The sequence below is a fragment of the Bufo gargarizans genome, chromosome 7, assembly GCF_014858855.1.
Source record: "Bufo gargarizans isolate SCDJY-AF-19 chromosome 7, ASM1485885v1, whole genome shotgun sequence".
NCBI lineage: Eukaryota > Metazoa > Chordata > Amphibia > Anura > Bufonidae > Bufo > Bufo gargarizans.
Genome location: NC_058086.1, coordinates 86,672,986 through 86,697,039, shown reverse-complemented (window position 1 = coordinate 86,697,039; position 24,054 = coordinate 86,672,986). Strand labels below are relative to the sequence as shown.

Below are 24,054 nucleotides of genomic sequence, written 5' to 3'. Positions count from 1 at the left end.
AACCCTTGTTTTACTCCTGGAAAAAACTGATTATATTGGAAAATTTTCCAAAAAATAGAAATTTCAAAATTGTTTCTCCATCTGCCATTAACTCTTGTGGAACACCTAAAGGGTTAACAAAGTTTGTAAACCCAGTTTTGAATACCTTGAGGGGTGTACTTTCTTAGATGGAGTCACTTTTTTGAAATTTCTATTCTAGGGGTGCAACAGGGGGCTTCAAATGGGACATGGTATAAACAAAACCAGTCCTGCAAAATCTGCCTTCCAAAACCCATATGGTGTTCCCCTCCTTCTATGTGCTACCGTTCGGCCAAACAGTAGTTTACGACCACATATGGGGTGTTTCTGCAAACTACAGAATCAGGGCAACCCATTTTGAGTGTTGTTTGGCAGTTAACCCTTGTTTTACTCCTGGAAAAAATTGATTATATTGGAAAATTTTCCAAAAAATAGAAATTTCAAAATTGTTTCTCCATCTGCCATTAACTCTTGTGGAAGACCTAAAGGGTTAATAAAGTTTGAAAAAACAGTTTTGAATACCTTGAGGGGTGTAGTTTCTAGAATGGGGTCATTTTTGGGAGGTTTCTATTATCTAAGCCTCACAATATGACTTCAAACCTGAACTGGTCCATAAAAAGTGGGATTTTGAAGATTTCTCAAAAATTTCAAAATTTGCTTCTAAACTTCTAAGCCTTGTAACATCCCCAAAAAATAAAATATCATTCCCAAAATGCTACAAACATGAAGTAGACATATGGGGAATGTAAAGTCATCACAATTTTGGGGGGTATTACTATGTATTACAGAAGTAGAGAAACTGAAACTTTGAAATTTGCTAATTTTTCAAAATTTTTGGTAAAAAATGTATTTTTTTATGCATAAAAATTAACTTTTTTGACCCAATTTTAGCAGTGTCATGAAGTACAGTATGTGACGAAAAAACAATCTCAGAACGGCCTGGGTAAGTCGAAGCGTTTTAAAGTTATGAGCACTTAAAGTGACACTGGTCAGATTTGCAAAAAATGGCCTGGTCCTTAAAGGGATTCTGTCACCTCCCCTCAGCCAAAAAACGATTTAAAAGCAGCCATGCAGCACAGCTTACCTGGATTAGGCTGTGCTCTTTTATCTTGAAATCCGTCCAGCAGTTACTTCAAAAAACGACTTTGATCAATAAGGAAATGCGTCCTGAAGGTGCCCAGAGGGGCGTTTTTTTCTTCCTAGTGAGCCCAGTACCGCCCCTCTTTCAGTGCCCAGCCCGCCTTCCTTGTATTTTCTAACCGCCGCCCCCAGCCTGCCACAGCCTCCCCTCCCTCTCCTCCCCCTCCCTCACGCCGAACGAAGTCTCGCACAGGCGCAGTACCCACTGAGGGCTGCGCCTGTGCGATCATCAGGAGACTGAGGGCAGCAGCTTCATCTTCGTCACTGGGCATGCGCCGAGCCCAGTGACGTCCGATGCTCGCTCTTCCCTGCTGACTGAGGGAAGAGCGAGCATCGGACGTCACTGGGCTCGGCGCATGCCCAGTGACTAAGATGAAGCTGCCGCCCTCAGTCTCCTGATGATCGCACAGGCGCAGCCCTCAGTGGGTACTGCGCCTGTGCGAGACTTCGTTCGGCGTGAGGGAGGGGGAGGAGAGGGAGGGGAGGCTGTGGCAGGCTGGGGGCGGCGGTTAGAAAATACAAGGAAGGCGGGCTGGGCACTGAAAGAGGGGCGGTACTGGGCTCACTAGGAAGAAAAAAACGCCCCTCTGGGCACCTTCAGGACGCATTTCCTTATTGATCAAAGTCGTTTTTTGAAGTAACTGCTGGACGGATTTCAAGATAAAAGAGCACAGCCTAATCCAGGTAAGCTGTGCTGCATGGCTGCTTTTAAATCGTTTTTTGGCTGAGGGGAGGTGACAGAATCCCTTTAAGGTGAAAATGAGCCTGGTCCTTAAGGGGTTAAGGACCAGTTTAGGGCTGAAGTCACTTTGTGAGGCTTAAATAATAGAAACCACCCAAAAATGACCCCATTCTAGAAACTACACCCCTCAGGGTATTCAAAACTGATTTTACAAATTTTGTTAACCCTTTAGGTGTTCCACAAGAATTAATGGAAAACAGAGATACAATTTCAAAATTTCACTTTTTTGTCAGATTTTCCATTTTAATTTTTTTCCAGTTACAAAGCAAGGGTTAACAGCCAAACAAAACTCAATATTTATGGCTCTGATTCTGTAGTTTACAGAAATGCCCCATATGTGATCGTAAACTGCTGTACGGGCACACGGCAGGGCGCAGAAGGAAAGGAATGCCATATGGTTTTTGGAAGGCAGGTTTTGCTGGACTGGTTTTTTGACACCATGTCCCATTTGAAGCCCCCCCCCGATGCACCCCTAGAGTAGAAACTCTGAAAAAGTGACCCCATTTTAGAAACTATAGGATAGGGTGGCAGTTTTGTTGGTACTAGTTTAGGGTACATATGATTTTTGGTTGCTCTATATTACACTTTTTGTGAGGCAAGGTAACAAGAAATAGCTGTTTTGTCACATTTTTTATTTTTTGTTATTTACAACATTCATCTTTCAGATTAGATCATGGGGTATTTTTATAGACCAGGTTGTCACGGAAGCAGCGATACCTAATATGTATACTTTTTTTATTTTTTATTTATTAACAGCTTTTTTAAAAACAAAAAAAAATGTTTTAGTGTCTCCATATTCTGAGCCATAGTTTTATTTTTATATTTTGGGCGATTGTCTAAGGTAGGGCCTCATTTTTTGCAGGATGAGGTGACTGTTTGGTACTATTTTGGTGGGCATACGCCTTTTTGATCGCTTGCTGTTGTACTTTTTGTGGCGTAAGGTGACAGAAAAATTGTTTATTTAGCACAGTTTTTCTTTTTTACAGTGTTCATCTGAGGGGTTAGGTCATGTGATATGTTTATGGAGCTGGTCGATATGGCCATGGTGATACTTAATGTGTCTACTTCTTATTTATTTATTTTTTACCAATTTTTTATTTTTTCTCCTTTATTTAGGGAAAATATCAAATCTGATGTACACTTTTCTTTTTTCTTGCTAAGACCTCTCCTAGCAACATAGGACAGGTCTTAGCTGGCCAGCTACAGTATCAACAAATAGATGTTATTCTCTGTATAATTGAAAGAATTGTGAAATCTATTTCAATATCTGTTCCTCACTGTTTTTGAGATCTTTGTATCTTCTGGATCTCCACAGCAGCAATATCACTAAATGGTGCAGATTTTGTTGCGCAGTCCATTGCGTGCATTCCATGGGTGTGCTCTTTTGAGCACCAGTGGGCCGGTCATATAAGCCTTAAAACACCCCTCTCCTCTGTGGACTTTCCCTTCCCTGTGATTTACGGGGCTAGACATCCCACCTAGCCCTGTAATCTCATGCCTGTGCCATGGCTCATTGACTTGATACTTGCACCCTTGATCTACTGCTGCTTCTCGAGCAGCAGAGCAGCAGAGCCAGACTGCGCATATGCCAATGACTTGAGACTGCACCTGGAAGCAGAAGTATCAAAGCTGTCCTCTCCATTTCCTGGTGGACTCATGTGCCCTTGGGGCATGCGCAGTCAGCATCTGCACTGCCTGGGAAGCAGCAGTACATTGAGGGTGCTAGTACCAAGTCACTGAGCAATGGCGCAGGCATGAGAATAGATAACTAAGATACTGTTTTATTCAGCATGATTGACCCTACCATACAGAGCTGACTGATGCTCTTTAAAATCTGCATTGCAAGTTGTGTGGATTTTGATGCAGACATTGCCTACAGTGTGTGAAATATTAGTTGGAATCTCATTCACTTTGTTGCTACTGTAAATGCTGTGTATTTTTTTATCTCTGTTCCTCTATGAAAAGTCTGCAGCATATACGCAATGTGTGGGTCGGTTTGTGAATCTTTCCTGTGATGTTGAAAATTGTGAGGACCGATACAGAAAGTATATTAGAAAACTGTATGCATTTTAATTGTACAGTGAATAACTTTTTTGTCTGCTTAAACTGGAATTTGCCTTCAAAGGGATTATCCAAGTGCAATAATCCTTCCCCAGTAGCGGTACCATACCATACCATATTTCTTCCCTGTGCATTCCTGCGCCTCTTCCCCAGTGTTTGGCTGCAGCAGTGAAATCCCATACACCATGTGGCACTGCGGCAGCCAGTCACTGCCATCAGCAGTCACATACTATACACTGCTGAGACCAGTTGGTGGCTGCATGGTGGTGAGCTGTGCACAGAATATATCTACTGCATCCTGTTCGGTTCATATGATGGTCACAATCGGCTCTAGGGGGCCAAAGCACATGTCAGGAAGCAGCAGGGGAGAAATGTACTAAGTATGGCTTTGGTTGTTACTTTATTACATTTACTGATGTGGGGGAAGTAGTTAAAGGGTAACTGTCATATTTATTTTGTATTTGCAAGTTTATTAGAGCTAGGTATATATACCTGAGTTAGTCTGTCAATGATTTGTCAAAAGATCTGTGATGACCTTATAATAACAGCTTTCATTATTGTCCTCTGTCCCTTTCCACTGCTCCCGTAAAAGATCCACTTCTGCCTTTCTTTCAAAATACTGCATTAAAAACAGCAGTATTTCTCCAAAAAACAGTAAGAGGGGAGTTTATCAAGACTGGCATTTCTATCAGCAGTCATGATCTAGTTTGCATGAGATGCGGCAGATTTATGAAGCGGCCCATACCTTTTAATAATTTTGCTGCATCTGGGCAGTTCCTTGTATTAGAATCTGCCATCTGTGCCCGCTAGCAGCCAGAAAACTGGTGCAAAGTTTTTACAAATGCATAAAAGAGGCAAGAGTCTCAAATTTCTGCAGGGCTTTAAATCCCCCTGTGTGTGAAACCATCCCTATAGTTGATCCTTCTGACAAGGGGAAAGGGTAAAAATGTCTGCCCCATTCTGAATAGAGTTACTCTCCCCAGCATGCCTGAGCTGGGGTGGTGAAAGCCTTTTCACTTCAGAATTAGGAGAGAATAGTTATTTGTAAAGTATAGCTTGTTTCAGGGTTTTCATTTATTCCTCATATTTATGTTTTTTAGGGTTGTTGCCTTTAATGCGCATAAACCTGACAAAAAGAAGAAGAAGCTGTACAAAGACTCCATGGCTCTCGCTGCAATGCTTCAGAAATTTCAGAAGGAGAAAGATGCAATGCGAAAAAATGAAAACAAACCAAACCCACCAACTGTAACTGTAGTTTCTGCCCCTCCAAAGGCCAACACCACTCCCATTTCCAGCGATTTGTCTGATCTGACACTTGGTAATGACCCCGTCCTTGCCATCTTTGGTGGGGGAAGTGAGCGAGAGCTTTTACAGGAGGCAGAGTGTGCACTTAAAATGCTTGGGGATTTTGACCTTGATAAACTCTTGGATTCTGCATCTAATGACAGTCCTGCAGCTTCAGATCAGGGTGAGAATGGGAACGTGGTACAGTCAACAAATCCAGCCCAGGTGCAGACACCAAAACCAATCCCACCTCTTCCTGAGGGTCTTCCAGCTCAGCTGGAAAAAAGAATTGAAGACCTGCGGGCGGTAAGCTCAAAAGAGGCAGGAGTGTGTTGTAGTGCTCTTTCTATATGTGTGTCTGTGTTTTCATTAGCATATCCCTCTGTTTTCCCCTAGGCTGCAAAAATGTTTGATGAAGAAGGTCGGAAGAAATTTTTCACTCAAGAGATGAATAACATTTTGTTAGAGTATGTCAAACTTTTATTTTGCTATGAAAAATACACATTCAGTTTATCATCTGTTAGCACTGCATTTATGCTCTGTTGGATTTTCTGAATACCCAAAAACTATATTCAGACTTATTCCTCAGCGATCCATTCACTTCAGAAAGGTAAAGTCTAAAGGATTGAATTTTGGACTCTCTTGACTTGCATTCTGCCTGCTTTTCTTTCTCGTTAATGTCATTGGGGGACACAGCACCATGGGTATATGTCCAGCCACCACTAGGAAGCGACACTAGATATCAAAAAGTTTGTCTTCGCCCAGATGGGCTACAGACACAAGGCTAATCAGTTCTAGTCTAGTGTGCGTAGGAGGCAGACATGACCTACTCCATTTTTTGCAGGTGTTGCTGCTTTTCATTTTTATTTTATTCTTTTTTTCCTTTTCTTCTGCAGGTCTCTGCCTGCTGCAGGATGGGGCTCCATCATAGATTACCACTTTAGTTGCACCCGCTGCGGGCACGTACTTGAAGTACTTACGCTGGTCACCCACTCCCCCATTACTGCATCCACAGTGGCATGCCGGCAATCTCACGTAAGTGTTGAGTTTGCTGAAGGGGTGACCCTGCGGCACCTGAAGATGCTGGACGGTAAGTATTCTCCCCTGCCCCAAGAGGTCCCCCGGGTTAAACCCCCCATTTGGCCAAGGGATGGGATTCATTTTATTTGTGGGGCCTGGTTAGGTCCCTCCTTTCCCCTTTTTCTTCCCTCCCTTGGGTATCCTTTACCTTCCTGGCCACCCATGTCTCTCCTGTCCTTTCCCTTTACTTTAGTTCCCTGCTTCGTCTGGGACTAGGTCTCATCTTCCCCGGCCTGTCCTCGGGCCCCTGGTGCTCCTTTTGCCCCGTTTTTGCCCTCCCTGAGCGTCGCTCCTCCTCAGGAGCCCCCCTCACCCATTTTTATTTATTTAAACATTTTTTATTCCGGGGGGTTCTTTCTCGCCTAGGCAGTGTCTTCTCCCGGACCTGCCCCCCCTTTCCTTCACAGGCTTTTTCTTGGCCCCTCCCTGCTCCTTTCGGCTTTTGGGAGGGGTTCACTGCCCCCATATCCTCCTCCAGAGAGGACTCTCATTCCCAGCCCCCGCTTCTGGTCACCATGTATCTTACATATGCCCGTTGCGATAAAAACTTGCCATGCGGTCAGCCTTCCCTGTTTGTGCGCAGTACCTTGCTCCCAGGCCCTTCATGTCTCCCTGACTGGTCCTCTTTCCTGTCCCAAGCCATAGGGAACCTTGTCTGACTCTCACAATCCAGTGTGGAGTTGCTGGACCGCTTGCCTGCCCAAATTGCGGCCACCTCTTCCCCTCTCAGGGACTCATCCGCAGATGGGGCACGCTCACATTCAGACACCAGGTCACGCAAATGACCTTGGGTTGTCCTCCTCCTCCTCTGCATCCCTCCGGTCACCCCCAGGATAGGTCTGAGGCGGGTGACGTATTCTTCCCTGCTGCGTCTTGCGCCTCCTCGGGGGACACCCCTGCACCGGTTCTGACTCGGAACAGAGCATCAGGCATTCTTCCACCATACAGAATCGCTCTGGGTGGTCAAAGACCACTGAGGAACCTCTCCTCTCCAGGGTTGGTATCCCATTTAGTGGATTTTCAGATGGCACTTCCCTGGCTGCACACCTATGTGGTGTCCCAGGTACATACGCCTTCCCCTTCACAGGGGGGTACTAGTACCACTGCCAAATGCTGTATCCGACAGACTTTCCTCGTTCCAAGGTATCTCCTTTTCAGCTGGAGTAATTTCTCTATTCCAGGGGCTATATTCAACACACTCTCCTAGCCGGAGAGTGTTCCGGGCCACCGTATCACTTCTTCAGATGCTGTAGCCAGTACACCAGCCTGGGGCTAGCGTGCTCCACGCAACATCTTATTGGGGGAACCCTGGTTTACCATATTACTCCTTTATTAGGTGAAGTACCTATATCATCTCCAGCGGCTGTAGCCATTACACCTGTTTGGTTCTAGTGTGCATCACAGGCAAAGTATTCATGCCATGTTCATTTGCTGTAGCCATGGCACCTGTCTGGCTCTAGTGTGCACCATGCAACCACCTTGCTTCCTTCTTCAGTGGAGTACCTGTACCATCTCTAGATGCTGTAGCCATTACATCTGTCTGGTTTTTAGTCTTCACTACACAACTTATTACTTCCTTATTAGATAGAGTACCTGTACCATTTGCAGATGCTGTAGCCTTTACACCTGTCTGTTTTTTAATCTTCATTACACAGCCGTTTTTCTCGCCATTTACATATGTCTGGTTCTAGTATGCATCTTACAGTCATTCTACTCCTTTTATCAAGCGCAGTTCCTATGCCATTTCCAGATGCTGTAGCTATGTCTCCACTCTCATTATTGTGTGCACCATGCAATCAGATTACTCCTATTCAGGTGGAGTATTTATAGTATCTCAAAATGCTGTTCCCTATTTGTACAATCTGTGGCCCATACGGCTCCTGCATTACTGGGTATATTTTCCTGGCTCTAATGTGTGCTAGGCAATCCTGGGGCCCCTCTTCATGCTGAGTGATGGTATCATCCCCAGAAGCTTTTCTAGTTCTAGTATGCATCTGGCACCTCATTACCATCGTGCTCGGCGGTGTACTTGTACTATTTCAAGGCGCTGTATCAGACAGGCCATCATGGTTGGAGTATGTACCTGGCAACCGTAGGTTCTTGCCCCTTTTTTGACGGAGTAGAGTTGCAATTCTTAGTGTATGGCTGGCTTCTTCAGATCTGATACTCGATGCAGTACCTCCAAGTTTTCTTATTGCCCCTGTATTAGGCATGATTTTTACTTTATTGCTTGTCGTGCACCAGACAACCACACTCCCCTCACGTGCGCAGGTTGTTGGCTGTCATGATAGATTTTCAACCCTATAAAGTACTACTGTATTCCGCACAGTCTCATTACCCCATTTCATGGAGTACTCGTGTTGTTTTTACAGCTTTTCTGCTTTTTCCCAGAGTTACGTGGTCCAGTCCTGACAGAGTTCCGGGATCTCCACTGAATGCTCTATCCTGCAGAGATACAAAGCATTGTGAGCACCAGCCACTACTGCAGTTTTCGGGTCATCGCTGGAGGACCTCACTGATATGGCTGTGACGCGACTAGTGAGCACCTCACACCCTCTTGGTGGGTGGGATTTTCCTCTGCTCGCCCTGGTATCGGATATGGTCCTGTAGTTCTTCCATGGTCCCAGGCGTTCTTGTACGCCATTAGATTTGTGGATTAGTGGTTCAACATGACAGTAGTGCCATCCCCTTGGGCCTTGCCATTTTCTGCACCTGTCAGTTTCTTCCCCCTTCCTTGGGAGTTTCATTGTGCTCTGCTGGTAGCTGGTTTCTACATGTCAGTGTAGTCTCTCCTGCCTTCCCCAGGCAAATTCTGCATCCTCTTCTGACATATGGATGTCTGGCTCTTCTTTTACAAAATCCAGGTTGCTGTACTTTCCCATTCCGGAACAGTGTTATACAGTATGCTAGCCACGCCGCTTGGGATGGTTGGTTAACCATGGCCGATGTGTTGTTTTTTCTTTTCCCTATGGTGGATACTTTTCATTTTTCCCTTGATAATCTAGCTATTATTGTCCTGATATAGTCCAGTTCTGTCGACCCTACTTGAGCCTCTGTCTGGGTAATCTTGCTTGGAGTCCCTATCCCAATGATTATTTGACCATCTAGCTGGCCGGTTCCCTCTGGGGAATCTACTCGTGGCATCTCTGACCGCACATGCTCTGTATGACAGCTGCTTCTTTGGGCCCGGTTTGGTTCTTTTCCCTCCTGGGTCGCCATAGGCTCTTCCCATCTCCCCGGGTCAAGTACCTGGTATCTGGGAGTTTAATGCTACGGTTTGCAATTTGGATCGTATTGGTCACTTTCGGGATTAAGTTTTCCTTCGTTTTGAGAACTGTTCCCCCTTAGGCTGTTTGGAGTCCTCTCCCTTCTACTCCAGTATATCTCAGACGTGTGTCTGCTACTGTTTCCCTTTTCCCTGAGACTTCATGTGGCCAGGGATATCTCTGGTCTTACATTTCACAGCAATATTTTGTTAGTTTTTCGGAGGCTCAATCCTAGCCCCTCTCTCTCTGTCTCTCTCTCTGTCTCTCTCTCTGTCTCTCTCTCTGTCTCTCTCTCTGTCTCTCTCTCTGTCTCTCTCTCTGTCTCTCTCTCTGTCTCTCTCTCTGTCTCTCTCTCTGTCTCTCTCTCTGTCTCTCTCCTGTCTCTCTCTCTGTCTCTCCTCTTCCTCTCGTCGGTCTCTCTCTCTGTCTCTCTGCTCTCTGTCTCTCTCTCCTCTGTCTCTCTCTCTCTGTCTCTCGTCCTCTGTCTCTCTCCTCTTAGTCTCTCGTCGTGCTGTCTCTCTCTCTTAGGTCTCTCGCTCTCTGGTCTCTCTCGATCTGTCTCTCTCTCTCTGTCGTCTCTCTCCTGTCTCCTCTCTCTGTCTCTCTCTCTCTGTAGTCTCTCTCTCTAGTCTCTCTACTCTCTGTCTCTCTCTCTCTGTCTCTCTCTGTCTCTCTCTCTGTCTCTCTCTCTGTCTCTCTCTCTGTCTCTCTCTCTGTCTCTCTCTCTGTCTCTCCTTCTTGCTGTTGAAGGAGGCTCGCTCCCTTCCCATGGTTCCTCTCTACCCTGGCCTTTACAGGAGGTTGCCCACAGACAGGCCATGTTTTTGGTCTGCCACAAGTTTAGTTTTTTCCTTGCTGGGTCCTCTTTCTGGTCGGGTTCCTTTGCTTCCAGGCCTTATAGAAGCGCCTTCCTTTTGCCGAGGGGCGGTCCACAGGGTCTTTTAGCTGGTTTCCAGGAAGTGTTTCTCCTTGGTTAAAGACTGCTCCTTTCTTTTTTCCAGGCATTTTTTTTCTCCTGCCAGGTACCCTCATAGTCTAATTTTGTTGTTGGGTCTGTCCTCTTATGGATTCTTCTCCTCCTCCTGGAGCATTCTTCCATATGCAGAGCGCTAGTTTGTTACTAACAGACGTTGCTGTGCTACTCTCCTGTTTCTTCCGGAGGAGCCCTGGTTCTTCCAGATCCTTCCTTGGGCTCTTTAATGCGCACTTGTTCAACTGGTTCTTGTGTAGGGCATCTGCCTTGCTCCCTATCCCACCACAGGAGGAACCAGGTGTTTCCTGTCACCCGGCTGCTGTTCTCGTTTCCTTTCCTGGTCCAAAATGTTGGTTTTTCGCTTTAGTTTCTCTCTCCTACTGCTATAGGTACAAACTGATTAGCCTAGTGGCTGTGGAGAGGGTATAGCCCACCTGGGCAGAGCCAAACTTTTTTTATATCTAGTGGTAGCTGGGCATATACCCATGGTGCTGTGTCACCCAATGAATTGAACGAGAAAGGGATTTTACGGTAAGTACAAAAATCCAATTTTGCAGAACACTATCGTGCAGTAAACTATGCTATAGTCCCCCTCACCCCCCAAAAAATGTACAGAAAGCAGTTACGATGGACTCCAAATTTTAATCCTTAATAATGTAGCCCCGTGGCAGAAAGCACAGCAAAGTTATCCCCTATCCACGGGCCCCCCATTCTTGTGTTTGGTGGAGGTCCCAGTGATAGGGCCCCCACTGATCTAATAGTTTATCCCAGGGCTTGACACATTTCCTTGGAATCTAGGAGCCAGCTAAAAAAGTTAGGAGCCTCCCCGGTATTAAAATCATTGGTGGGCAGTGCGCCCCCCTCCCCGGTATTAAAGTCATTGGGTTACTCCGTGTGCATTCCGTTTCCGTATGTCCGTATACTCGTGTGAAAAAAAAAAAAAAAACCCGAAGGTTTGCATAAATCTCCTAGCAACCATCCCTGAAAAACGCATTGCACCCGGACTGCATTTGGATTGCATCCAGATGCAATGCGTTTTTCACTGAAGCCCCATTTAACTTCTATGGGGTCAGGGCTGTGTGAAACGCAGAATATAGAACATGCTGCGATTCTTACACAACACAGAACTGATGCGTGAAAAAAAAATGTACACAGACCTATTGAAATCAGTGGGTCAGTATTTTACGCAAAATACGGAATGCACGTAGACGCATACACACAGTTTTACTCCAGGTTTCCATAAGAACCCAACAATTTTTCTTCACTGCTGTATGTCAGCTGTAGGCAAGGGCTACAGGACGACATGTGTCGCGCGGCAATAAGTCGCACGACACATAGGGCACAACTACACTGCTACATGTGTTGGACGACAATTTTTATAATGATAGGCTATGGGGTTGCACTGCGACATGTGACATGCTGCAACGCGACAATCGCAGAAATATCCATCTGGGATGTATTTTTTACAACTGTTGTGTCACAGCATGTCACATGTCGCAGTGCGACACCATAGCCTATCATTATAAAAATTGTTGAGACAAAATGTCGTGCGACACATGCTGTCGTGTAGCCCTAGCATTAATGGGGCAGGGCGCTGTGGAGGTCACTGTTAAGGCAGCAGGGTACTGTAAGGTCACTGTTAAGCCAGCAGGGTACCGTGGAGGTGGGCTCCTGAGGACGTCACTGTCAAGGGAGTGGGGTGCTGTGAAAGTCGCTGTTAAAGGGGCGGGCTGCTGTAAAGGTCAAAGTTAAGGGAATGGGCTGCTGTGGAGGTCCCATTTTAAAGTGGGGCGGTCAGTGTTAAGGGATGGGGGACTGTGGAGTTCACTGTTATGGGGGATACTGTCGATATCTTTCAACGATACACACAAACATGAAATGAAATATACCCGTGCAAAGCCGGATCCTTCTGCTAGTAAGGTATAATGGAAAGATTTGCACTTGTTCATTTGTTTTTGACCCACACTTGGTTTTGGCTCACAAAAAAACTGATGAAAATAACGGATCAAATAACTAAAGTGCAAACTAGACCTTAGTAAATTTGAGTTGATATGTTTTACTATTTATTTAAAAAAAATGGAAAAATTCAAAATTTGAATTTCTTTTACTTTTAAGACAGTGGTACCTCACAAAATAAAATTGTATGTCTACTTTATGTGAGCATCAATTTGTAAAATGTATTTTTTTTAGGACGTTAGAAGGCTTAGAATTTTAGAAGCAAATTTTCAGATCTTAAAGAAAATGTCCAAAATTGACTTTTACATAATATAAATCATCCAGAAATGACCCAGAAATGTGTAGAAACTGCACTCCTCAAATTATGAAACACTTGGGTGTGAAAATGTTTTTTTTTTTTTTCTTTATTTATTTTTTTAGCAATAATTAGGCTTGAGCACATCTGGTTCAGATTGCTGTTTCTGAACCTGATTTGTTTGAAAACTTCGTTTTACAATATCTCCTCCATGCAGTGTGGCACATCCCCATCTTTTTTACGGATCACACTGGAAGTACTTTGCTGAAGAAAATGTGTGACTAATCGCCCTTAAAATCCACATTTACACCTGAATTTGCCATGGATTTCACTCTAAGGCTACTTTCACACTAGCGGCAGGATCCGTCCTACCGCTATTTCGCCGTGCCGCCGCTCGGTCCCCATTAACTATAATGGGGATGGGGGAGGAGTTCCGGCGCAGTACTGCATGTCCAATGACCTCTCACCGTGCACTGCACTGGGGACCGAGCGGTGGCACGGCGGAATAGCGGCAGGACAGATCCGACAGGGTGAACAGCCTGTCGGATCCGTCCTGCCGCTAGTGTGAAAGTACCCTAAGCATTGCATCTTTTGCATTGACATGCTGATTTTTGTTTAACTCTCATCCATTTTACTGCTACTATAAAGATTTTAGGGCCCATTTATTACGCCGCTCTTAATAAGGTCCAGCTCTTGAGGTTATAAAGAGGCGCCGGCCTCTACATAACTTTGGCTTATCCACTGCTTCTTTTAAATGTCAGACCGCTTCCTAGCTGGCTTATATTTAGACCATTTTCTAAAACAGGCGTAGACAATGGTAAATGAGACAGGGCTATTGGCCCGTCCCCGCACACACCACGCCCACTTTATTTTTATTTTTTTTAGACCTGGCATGAGCGGGGAAGAGTCTGCTGATATAGGCCTATTTCTGTTTAATAAGTGACACCCTTTCTTGTGTGAATGGTACCCTAAAGGTAAACTTTATTTGAAAATTAACTGGCTGTTTAAACAGTTTGCTACCATTTTATATAACACATAGAAATGTTTTCACTATGGGTTCATAGCATATTTAGCTCTATACCTTAAAGGAGTGAAAATCTGTGATGTTAGCAACATAATTTTAAATCTGCAACCCGTTTGATTTTTCCATAGAGATTCATTCCACTGCATGTGGATTTTGATTTTGAAAACCCCATATACATGTTTTGTACAGTAATACTGTAAACTCATGTAGCTGGAGTACAGTCATTTCCCGGTGAGTTATGATCCTGAACTGCAAGCAGACTAAATTCAGTAAAAGGGCAAACCTATGTAAATATGGCTTATGTGATTCTTTGTGAAACTGCAGAAATGAATTAATCTGAACCCTAGTTATTTTCTGACAGCATTGAGTTGCAGCTGCAGGAACTTGGCCCAGCGACTAGAAATGGAGTTTATGGTTATATCGAAGCATTTGTACCATGCACAAAGGATACTCTTGTGAAACGACTGAAGAAACTGCACCTTCACATACAGGTATTTTACGTTCAGAATATATGGTTTTGTGCAAATAAACATATATTATTTTTATATGTATCTCTTTTTACTGCCCATTAAAAGCAGTTTGCATTTTTCTTTGTGGTATGTAGTTGATGGGTTCTAGCGGTCTGGAATTATTTGCAGTGTTTGGAGTTAAAGCCAGTGATGGATTCTTTTCAAAACATGCCACAAGTCCCTTCCATTCCAGGCCTCATGGGCTTCCAGTCACCTTTTGGACTGGATGTGATGACATCAGTGACGTAGTGTGGGTTGCCAGCGCCTGGGGCAAGCCGAGTAATGTGACCCCCCCCCCCCCCCCAACCTGTGAGATGTACATGTACAGCTCTTGGTTGTTGTGGAGTTAATATGGAGGATTATTACTGTGAGGGTTAAGTAGAGTCAGCGCAGCAGGCCTATAGGAATTTTACTTTTACTTTAAAATTCCCCAAGTGGATGCAGTACTGTCTCCTGACAGCCCCTCCCACACTAGATGCAGTATTGACCCCTGCCAACAACTTCCACACTGGCTTCAGTGTTGTCCCCTGACCACCCACCCCCAGGCAGCAGTATTGTCCCCATTTGTTTCACCTGTCTTGGAGACTTGCAGAACAGGAACAGTGAGGCTTTAGTTACAGGTTATGGGATTGGGTAAAAGGAGACGTGATGTTTCTGGTGTTTCCTTTTGTCTGAGTACTGCTGTGTGGGTCAGGCTTTGGGGCTCGAGTTTAGGGCTGGGATCAAAGGGTAGAGTTAGGGTTTACGGCGCTGCGGGAAGTTACTTCAGCTGTAGGGAATCGGCTGTTCCCGTTAGCCGGACCCCTGCTGTATGAACCGGCATCGGTGAAAACGCAGATGTCTGCGCATTAACCCGTGCTATGCCGCGGTCAGCAGTGACCGCGGGGTGTGTGTAGGGAGGGAGCGAGCTCCCACCCTGTCCCCATCGGGTCCCCGTGCTGCTGTGACGGGGAACCGATGGCTGGGATGGCAGCCCGATGTCTTCCATAGGCATCATGCTGCCTTCCCTGTTGGCCTGTAAGTGTATTACAGTGAATAATACACTTACAGCCAATGCATTACAATACAGATGTATTGTAATGCATTGAACAGGGGATCAGACACCCAAAAGTTGTAGGAGAAAAAAAATTGTTAAAATAAAGTTTTGCATATAAAAAAAAAGTTTCAAGTATAGAAAAGTTATAGAAAAATTGGAAAAGAGAAAAGAAAAGTATACATATTAGGTGTTGCCGCGTCAGTATCGATCTCTATAAAAATATCACATGATCCACCCTGTCACGTGAATGCAGTAAAAAATAAATAAATAAATAGTGCCAAAACAGCCATTTTTTGGTCACCTTTCCTCACAAAGTGTATGTAATGCCAAGCGATCCAAAAGGTGTATGTACCCCAAAATTCTACAAATCAAACTGTCATCTCATCCTGCAAAAAATAAGACCCTACCTAAGACAATCGTCCCAAAAATATAAAAATAGGGCAGTCAGAAAATGGTAACACAAAAACACGATTTAATGTGTAAAACTTAACAAAAATAAAAATAAGACATATTGGGTATTGCTGCGTCCGTAACAACCTGCTCTATAAAATATCACATTATATGCCCCTCAGGTGATTACTGTAAAAAAAATATACAAAAACAGACTTTTTTTTGTCACCTTGCCTCAGAAAAAATGTAATACCAAGCGATCAAAAAGTCTTATGTACCGTAAAATGGTACCAATGAAAAGGTCACCCATAAATTATTCCATCAAAATCTGCACTGCAAAAGCCATATGGCACTTCTTCCATTCTGAATCCTGCAATGTGCTCCTCCAGCAGTTTACCACCACATATGGGGTGTTGCCATATTCAGGACAAAATGGGTAACAAATTATAGGGTGCTTTTTCTTCTGTTAACCCTTGTGAAAATGAAAAATTTGGGGCTAAAGCAACATTTTATTGGAAGAAATGAAACTTTTTATTTTCACAGCCAAGTGTTTTCAAATTCCGTAAAACTCTTAGGGGGTCAAAGTGCTCAGTACCCCCCTTAATGTATTATTTGAAGGGTGAAGTTTCCAAAATGGGTTCACTTTTTGAGGGTTTCCACTGTAGCGATACGTCAGGGTCTATTCAAATACAAAATGGTGCCCAAAAACCTTTCTAGCAAAATCTGCCTCCAAAAACCTTATGGCGCTCCTTTCCTTCTGACCACTTCCATGTGCCCTGACAGCAGTTTACGACCACATATGGGGTATTAATGTAAACTGTAGAATCGGAGTAATGTATATTGAGGTTTAGTTTGCTGTTGACCCTTGCTCTGTTGCAAGACCAAAGTAATTACATATATATATATATATATATATATATTATACATTATACACACATTTTCTTTTAATTCTTGTGGAACACCTAAAGGGTTAATAAAGTTTGTTCCATCAGTTATTAATAATTTGAGAGGTGTAGTTTCTAAAATGGCGTCATTTATGGGTGGTTTCTATTATGTAAGACCCTCAAAATCACTTTATATCTGAATTGAAAATTTGAAAAAAGGTTTCTAAACTTCTAAGCCTTCTAACGTCCTAAAAAAGTTACAAAATAATGCCAACATAAAGCAGACATATGGGGAATGACGACTGATAACTATTTTGTGAGGCATTACTATCTGTCTTAAAAGTAGAGAAATTCAAATTTAGAAAATTGAGAATTTTTCCAGATTGTGGGGTAAATTTGGGATTTTTTTTTAATAAATAAAGGAAACATATATTGCTTCAAATTTACCACTGTTGTGAAGTACAATGTGTCACGAGAAAAGAGTCTCTGAATGGCTTGGATAAGTAAAAGTGTTCCAAAGTTATTACCACACAAAGTGATACATGTCTGTCAGAAAGGTGAAAACTGGCCCGGGATAGAAAGGGTTAAACCTTGACCATGGAATGAGAGAACTTTCTCCTGCATTTCTTGTATATTCTATCACAGGTCTTGCATCTGTACGTACCCTCGTAACGTCAGAGCTACATCATTGACAATGCAGTTCCTTTACATTTAGAAGGATCAGGACCTGTGATGCTTTCTTTCTAAGCTTTCGAACTGCACCATCAGTGCAGTTATTGTTCAGCAGATTGCCCCCTGGTAGTTTTGAACTTGGTGCACCAGTCTCCCTCGATCTCGCGTCGGCAGGGAGCAATGGTTGTGAAGTCCTTTCTTCCGGTCCAGCAGAATGGAGACCTGTAGCAGGTGAGTAAGCTTATTCTTTGTTTTATAAGCCTCTTTACTTCCCAGAAGGTTTTGCTGATGGCAAACATTTAACAGAAAACTAAAGTTATGGTTCTGGGAAGGCAGGGAGTGAAAAAGGAAAATGAAGGGTTTAAAGGAAGGAAAATGATAAGGCTACTTGCTTATGAGGATAGATCATCAGTTTAAAAGAACTGCAGAACCCCTTTAATTATAAAGGAATGATTTGGCATTAAATTACAATGTTTTTAGGAGACTATTTTATTAGTTTGTTTTGTCCAACGTCATGCTCTACTGCTATAAGGAGGTCTGCCTTAGTTGTTAGACACATACTGTATCTCTCTTTACAGTTACTGTCTTTTCATTGCCAGGATGATCGACTGAAAGAGCCACTACAAAAACTGAAAACTGCCATCAGCAATGTGATGCCAGGCCAACTGAACAGATACCAGGAAGATTGTCAAGCACATAACCAAGCTAGAAATGCCAAGTATGTGTCTATATACACTTAGGTACCAGGTTACAGTTGTTTTCCTCCTAAGTTTTTTTTTTTTTTTTTTCTTGGGAGGAGACAAGCAAGAGAAGGTGGGAGCAGCTGCCGAGAGAGAAACACATAGGTGCACAAAGGCACTTCTTATGCTGTCTCACCCCAACTAGACATGGCTATACTGCTCTGTATTACTGTATAATGTCCTACATACTTCTGCCACTTCTGAAGCTGTTGCGCCACAAAAGTCAGGGGAGCAGGATCTCTTCTTTCCTGTTTCTATCTAAACTGTAAGGCTACATGCACACGACTGTGCAGTTTTTTTTTCTGATATAGTGTTAACCCTGAAATGATTGGTATTCTTTAAAGTTCCTTATGTTAAAGAATAGACAGAATGAAATAACCCAAATAAAATAAAAACTGAGTACTATTGAAGTCCTTTAAAATTATTGCAATTTTTATTAAATATTATAAAAATAAACATAAATTCATAGTAACTGCAGGGAAACTACAAAAACACGCCATATGCCTTCACCTGCAATAACAAATTACTAACATGAAAAAAGCCCATACACAGGGCAAAAACCTTATGAGGGTGTGGAATACTGGACTTAGTGTTGGTGAATGAATAGTATAAACAGTCACTACCATACCATAACTGGATAACAAATGACATGGTCTCTTACTACTTAACAAGCGCCTCCATTTTGTAGATTATAAGGCCCATATAATAGACTGAAACCTGTAGCAGATCATGACCTACCTAAAGTGCAAGTGTGCAATGACTTTATATTAGTCATTCACCAACACGAAGTCCAGTATTCCACACCCATATAAGGTTTTTGCCCTGTGTATGGACTTTTTTCATGTTAGTAATTTGTTATTGCAGGTGAAGGCATATGGCGTGACTTTGTAGTTTCCCTGTAGAATTTATGTATTTTTATCATATTTAATGAAAATTGCAATAATTTTAAAGCACTTCAATAGTGCTTATTTCAATTCTTTTTGTGGATTATATTATTCTATATCATTTAGGAGACATGAAAGGGGTATTCTCAAGACTCTATTTCATACTTACCTGCTCCCGGCATGCTGTCTACTGCCTGGTTTCGGCACTCGGCGGGGGCGGGCTCCATCTTGATTGAAGTCTTCTCCCGGCTGGGCCGCGCATGCGCCCTGGTGATTTCTTCCTGGCCAGTAAACTATACTGGCCAGGAAGAAATCGCCATAGTGCATGTGCGGCCTCGGCGTGCGCGTTCAGCACAGCGCGCAACCGGCCGGGAGAAGAGAAGTCATTTGCGCACAGGCGGCCACCGCGATTCCTAAGAAGAGCGGTGGCCGTAACCAGGGGAGACGGAAGACAACAGTCAGGTAAGTATATGTTTATTTACTTCTATGGGGTGGGGATTTGTTAATTAAATATATTTAGAAAAATGATCACTGTTAAATCATTAACAGATTTAACAGTAATCATTAAGATGGGAATACCCCTTTTAAGATCAGGCCTAATGCCGGGCTTTCACCTCGTCATAATTTAGGCACTGCATCCGGCAGTCTATGTGCCTATGGCTGGCATAGATTTCAGTGTTCATTTACACCAGAAAACTGTTGTAAAAGATGATGTAGCTGGGCACTCATCACTCCCTCCTTTTGGGAAAGTGGCGAGGCCAGCTGAGAAATGCCACTAGCGCACACTTTCTTGCGCAAATGGCTATTCAGAAGTCGCAAATGTATAGTTTGCAGCTTTTTCGCTACCTCAAAGTGGCTAATATAACTGATAAGTCTGCCACTTAGCCCTGCCACTCCTAAATGAAAGGGAGCTGGGACAGTATTCTAGCTGTAATTGTGTGTGTGTGTGTGTGTGTGAGTGTGAGTGTGTGAGATGTATCAGAAGGTCTGTATACTGTACTTTAAGGGTAAGGGCCACAAGTGATCACAAGAAAGAAAAATGTTATTGTATAGGAAATAGAGAAAAATGCATCCAAACAATATATATTTGGTCAAACTGTACAGTAAAACTTTAAAGACCAAAATAAATTGGGGGAAGATTTGCTAGTTGATTGCATACAGAGCTTTTTATAAAATATAATTTCTCGCGCACTTTCCTTGGGGGACACAGACCTTGGGTATAGCTCAGCTCCCTAGGAGGCGTGACACTAAGTAAAACTGTTAAGCCCCTCCTCCATCAGCTATACCCTCAGCCTGGAGATAGAGGCTACCAGTTTTTAGCTTAGTGTCCAAGGAGGCAAGACACTCCCTGCTACTGCAGGGCTGTTTTCTCCTTGTTATTTTATTTTTTTCTTCTAATTTTGTTATTTTATTTTTTCCTAGGGATACCAGAGACGCATTGGACCTCTCTGCTCTCCCGGGGTTGAGCTGCGCCAGTGCCAACTTATCTGCACTGCTGCCTCCCCCGCAGAAGCAATAGGAGGATCTGGGCAGCAATGGCTCCCCTACATCCCGCCAGCTAGGGGGTCGCCCGCACGCCAAGCCCCTCTTCCAGCTTCCTGCCACTGCGGTGCCAGTGGCTGAAGGGGCGACCCTGCTGGAAGGAACTGAGGGTGAAGACGTCGGTCGGTAAGATGGCTATTCCAGCCCATACCCCGTCCCTATCTGCAGCATCTACCCCTCTGGGTACGGGGGGCACCCGTGGTCGCTCATTCTGAGCGCTCTAGCAGACTCTCCCCAGCTCCCCTCAGGTGTATCCTCCGCACCCCCACGCCGTTCCCCCCACGCTGTTTCTATCAGGGCCCGGCATGCTCTCTCCCTTCCCGCCGCCGCCCGCTCCGTTCCGTGAACGGGGGGCGGGGCTTATGCCCGACATCGGCTGATCGGGCTCGGCGGGGCGAGGGACATGGTGGCAGAAAGGTCACCCACCTGGGCATATCGCCGCGCTCTAGGGGCCTGCGGGCCATTTATTTTCTGGCATGGTTCTTCTTAGCCCTGAGAGTTTTCGGCAGCAAGGGCGTGTCTTACACGCGCGTGTGCGTCACTTTGGGGGCGGAGTTACGTTCTCCTTCACAGGAGACATTTCAAGCGCTGGAGGGGGCGGAGCTTGTTCCCCGCACTTCTGCTGAAGGTTTTCCCGCGCTTCCTCACTCCTGACAGGAAGCTGGGACACGGTGGGAGACTCTAACTCCTGTGTACATCGCTCGGCACTGCTGTTTGCTGCTCTCTGCTGCTGCTGATCTGGACCTTCTACTCCTGACGTTCTTCTGAGGCACTGGTAGGACAGTTAACCCTCTCCTAACCCTCCTGGTCATAGCTGCTACAACTCTTTGTGGTCTCTATATTGGAGTGCGACCACATTTCAGCATGTCAGATCCCACGGGTGCCCCCAAACCCTGGTACCATGCCTGTACCGCCTGTAAGGAACTTTTTCCGCGTGGGCAATCTGAGCCGCATTGCCTTGCATGTCAGGCCCCGGTGCAGGGCCCGCTTCCCGCTGCGCCCCCCGGTGCCTCTGAACCCCCTGATTGGGCTAGGTCTCTGTCTCAGGCAGTGGAAAGCCTTACACACGTAGTGGGCCGTCTCGTGGATAGACCGCCTCTCCCGCAGGCTGCCACAATCCCTGTCGCACCCGCTGGGAATACCGTTTCTGCCGCCCCCACTGGTTCCCTGCCTCCCAGCGAATCTTCCAGGGCCCGGCTTACTCAGAAACGTTCAAGGGTTGAGCGCACATCTTCTCCAGATGCTTCGCTCTCTCCGCCATGCGTGCGAGCTCAGTCAAGTCTATCCTCTCACAGGGATACGCCTTATGAGGGAGAACTGGCGGATTCGGACGTGGACATGGACTCAGAGCTTCCGTCCAAATTGTCGTCCGCGGTGGGGCATCTTATCACTAGCATCCGTGATACCTTTCAGATACACGATGACCCCCCCCCAGTTCTGAGCAGGCCGGCGTGTCCTTCCTCCGCCCCAGACAGGCCTCCAAGGTTTTTCCCATACACGCTGACTTTTCTTCTGTGGTATCCAAGGCTTGGACTCGGCCCAACGTCCGCTTTATTACCCCCAAAAAGCTGGACATTTGTTATCCCTTTTCAGCGGATTCTGTAACCACGTGGACATCCCCGCCTAAGGTTGATCCTCCCGTGGCTCGCCTGTCCAAGAGCACTGCTATTCCTGTACAGGACGGATCTTCCCTCCAGTCTGCTGAGGACCGTCGTACGGAATCCCTCTCCAAGGCCATATTCACTGCCTCTGGTTCGGCCCTTAGACCGGTCTTTGCCTCCGCCTGGGTTGGTAAAGCGGTCTCTGAATGGGGTTTGCAACTGGAACAGGAGTTAGGGTCGGACGTCCCTGTTCAGGACCTCCGTTCCTTAGCCCAGCTAATTGTTCAGGCCGGAAAATTTGTCTGTGAGGCCTCCCTTGATGCGGGTGCCCTCATTGCCCGTTCCTCGGCCCTGGCAGTTTCTGTCAGGAGGGAACTCTGGCTGAAGGTTTGGGCGGCGGACGCCGCTTCCAAACGCTCTTTGGCCGGCCTACCATTCACGGGTTCCCGCTTGTTCGGGACCCGTCTGGACGAACTTATATCAGAGGCCACGGGTGGGAAGAGTACTCGCCTCCCCCAGTCCAGGCCAAAGGGCGCCCCCCGTGGTCGCGCTGGTTCGTCCCGGTTTCGGTCCTTTCGCAAGCCCACCAGGTCTAGACCCGCAGCCGGTTCTTCTTCCTCTGGCCCAGCCCAGGATAGACGCAAGAAGCCGTTTTTTCGGGCGCAACCTACCTGGCGCAAGTCCCAGCCTGCACGGGCTCCCACAGACCAGCAGACCTCTGCCTGAAGGTGCGCCCCCACCCACCCGGGTGGGGGGCCGCCTTCTCCTGTTCAGGAACGTATGGCGGGCCCACATCTCAGACGCATGGGCGCTCGAGATTGTATCTTGCGGATACAAGATCGAATTTGCGTCCAATCCGCCAGACCGTTTCTTCCGATCCCGTCCTCCGCGGGATTCCGTGCGAGCGGCCGCCTTCTTTGCGGCCATTCGCTCTCTAATGGACAAGGGTGTCGTCGCCCCCGTGCCTCTGACGGAAAGGTTCAGGGGGTTCTATTCGAACCTCTTTGTGGTTCCCAAGAAGGAAGGCTCAGTGCGACCGATCTTGGACCTAAAGCGCCTGAACCGTTTTCTCCGTCTGCAGAGATTCCGGATGGAGTCTCTCCGGTCCGCAGTGGCCTCCCTGGAAAAAAGGGGATTTCATGGCCTCAATCGACGTTCAGGATGCGTACCTCCACGTTCCGGTTGCTCCATGTCATCACCACTTCCTGCGCTTCGCGGTGGGGGACGATCACTTCCAATTCGTCGCCCTTCCCTTTGGTCTGGCGACGGCTCCTCGGGTGTTCACCAAGGTCCTGGCCCCTGTCTTGGCCCTTCTACGTTCAAGAAGTGTTTTTCTTCTCCCATACTTGGACGACATCTTGGTCAAGGCACCCTCCTTTTCTCAGGCATCCGGCAGTGTGGAACTCACTCTGGAGACCCTGACGCGGTTCGGTTGGATTATCAACCACCCCAAGTCTTCCCTTACCCCCTCCAGACGGCTGATCTTCCTGGGGATGCTCCTGGATACGGAGTTGGCGGAGGTCCGCCTTCCGTCGGACAAGCGTCTGGCCCTTCGCGGATCGGTTCGCAGTCTCCTCCGTCATTGCCGCCCTTCCCTCAGATCCAGCATGCGGTTGCTGGGAAAGATGGTTGCCTGTTTCGAAGCTGTGCCGTTCGCACAATTCCGATCCCGCACCTTTCAGAGGGCGATTCTGTCGGCCTGGGACAAATCACCAAGGAGTCTAGACAGGACCTTTCTTCTGCCTCCCCTGGCTCGGGCCTCCCTCAGCTGGTGGTTGCATATCCCTCTCAGGGGAAGGTCCTTCCTTCCACTGAACTGGCTGGTGATTACCACCGATGCCAGCTTGCGGGGGTGGGGGTGGGGGGGGTTTTCCCTCCCCGATCCGTCCAGGGCGTTTGGTCTCTATCGGAGTCCAGACTTCCAATCAACATTCTGGAACTGAGGGCGGTTCTTCTG

General features: G+C 45.9%; 1 protein-coding gene across 2 annotated transcripts in view; it reads left to right on the top strand.

Annotated features, from left to right (window-relative positions):
* UBN2 (ubinuclein 2) overlaps window positions 1–24,054 on the top strand; it is a 109,568-nt gene that overhangs the window by 19,297 nt on the left and 66,217 nt on the right. For both annotated transcript variants that reach the window (XM_044301361.1, XM_044301360.1), the window contains 4 exons: window positions 5,062–5,551; window positions 5,642–5,712; window positions 14,201–14,330; window positions 17,930–18,048. In XM_044301361.1, coding sequence (XP_044157296.1) covers window positions 5,062–5,551; window positions 5,642–5,712; window positions 14,201–14,330; window positions 17,930–18,048 — 810 coding nt within the window. The remainder of the gene's footprint in view (window positions 1–5,061; window positions 5,552–5,641; window positions 5,713–14,200; window positions 14,331–17,929; window positions 18,049–24,054) is intronic.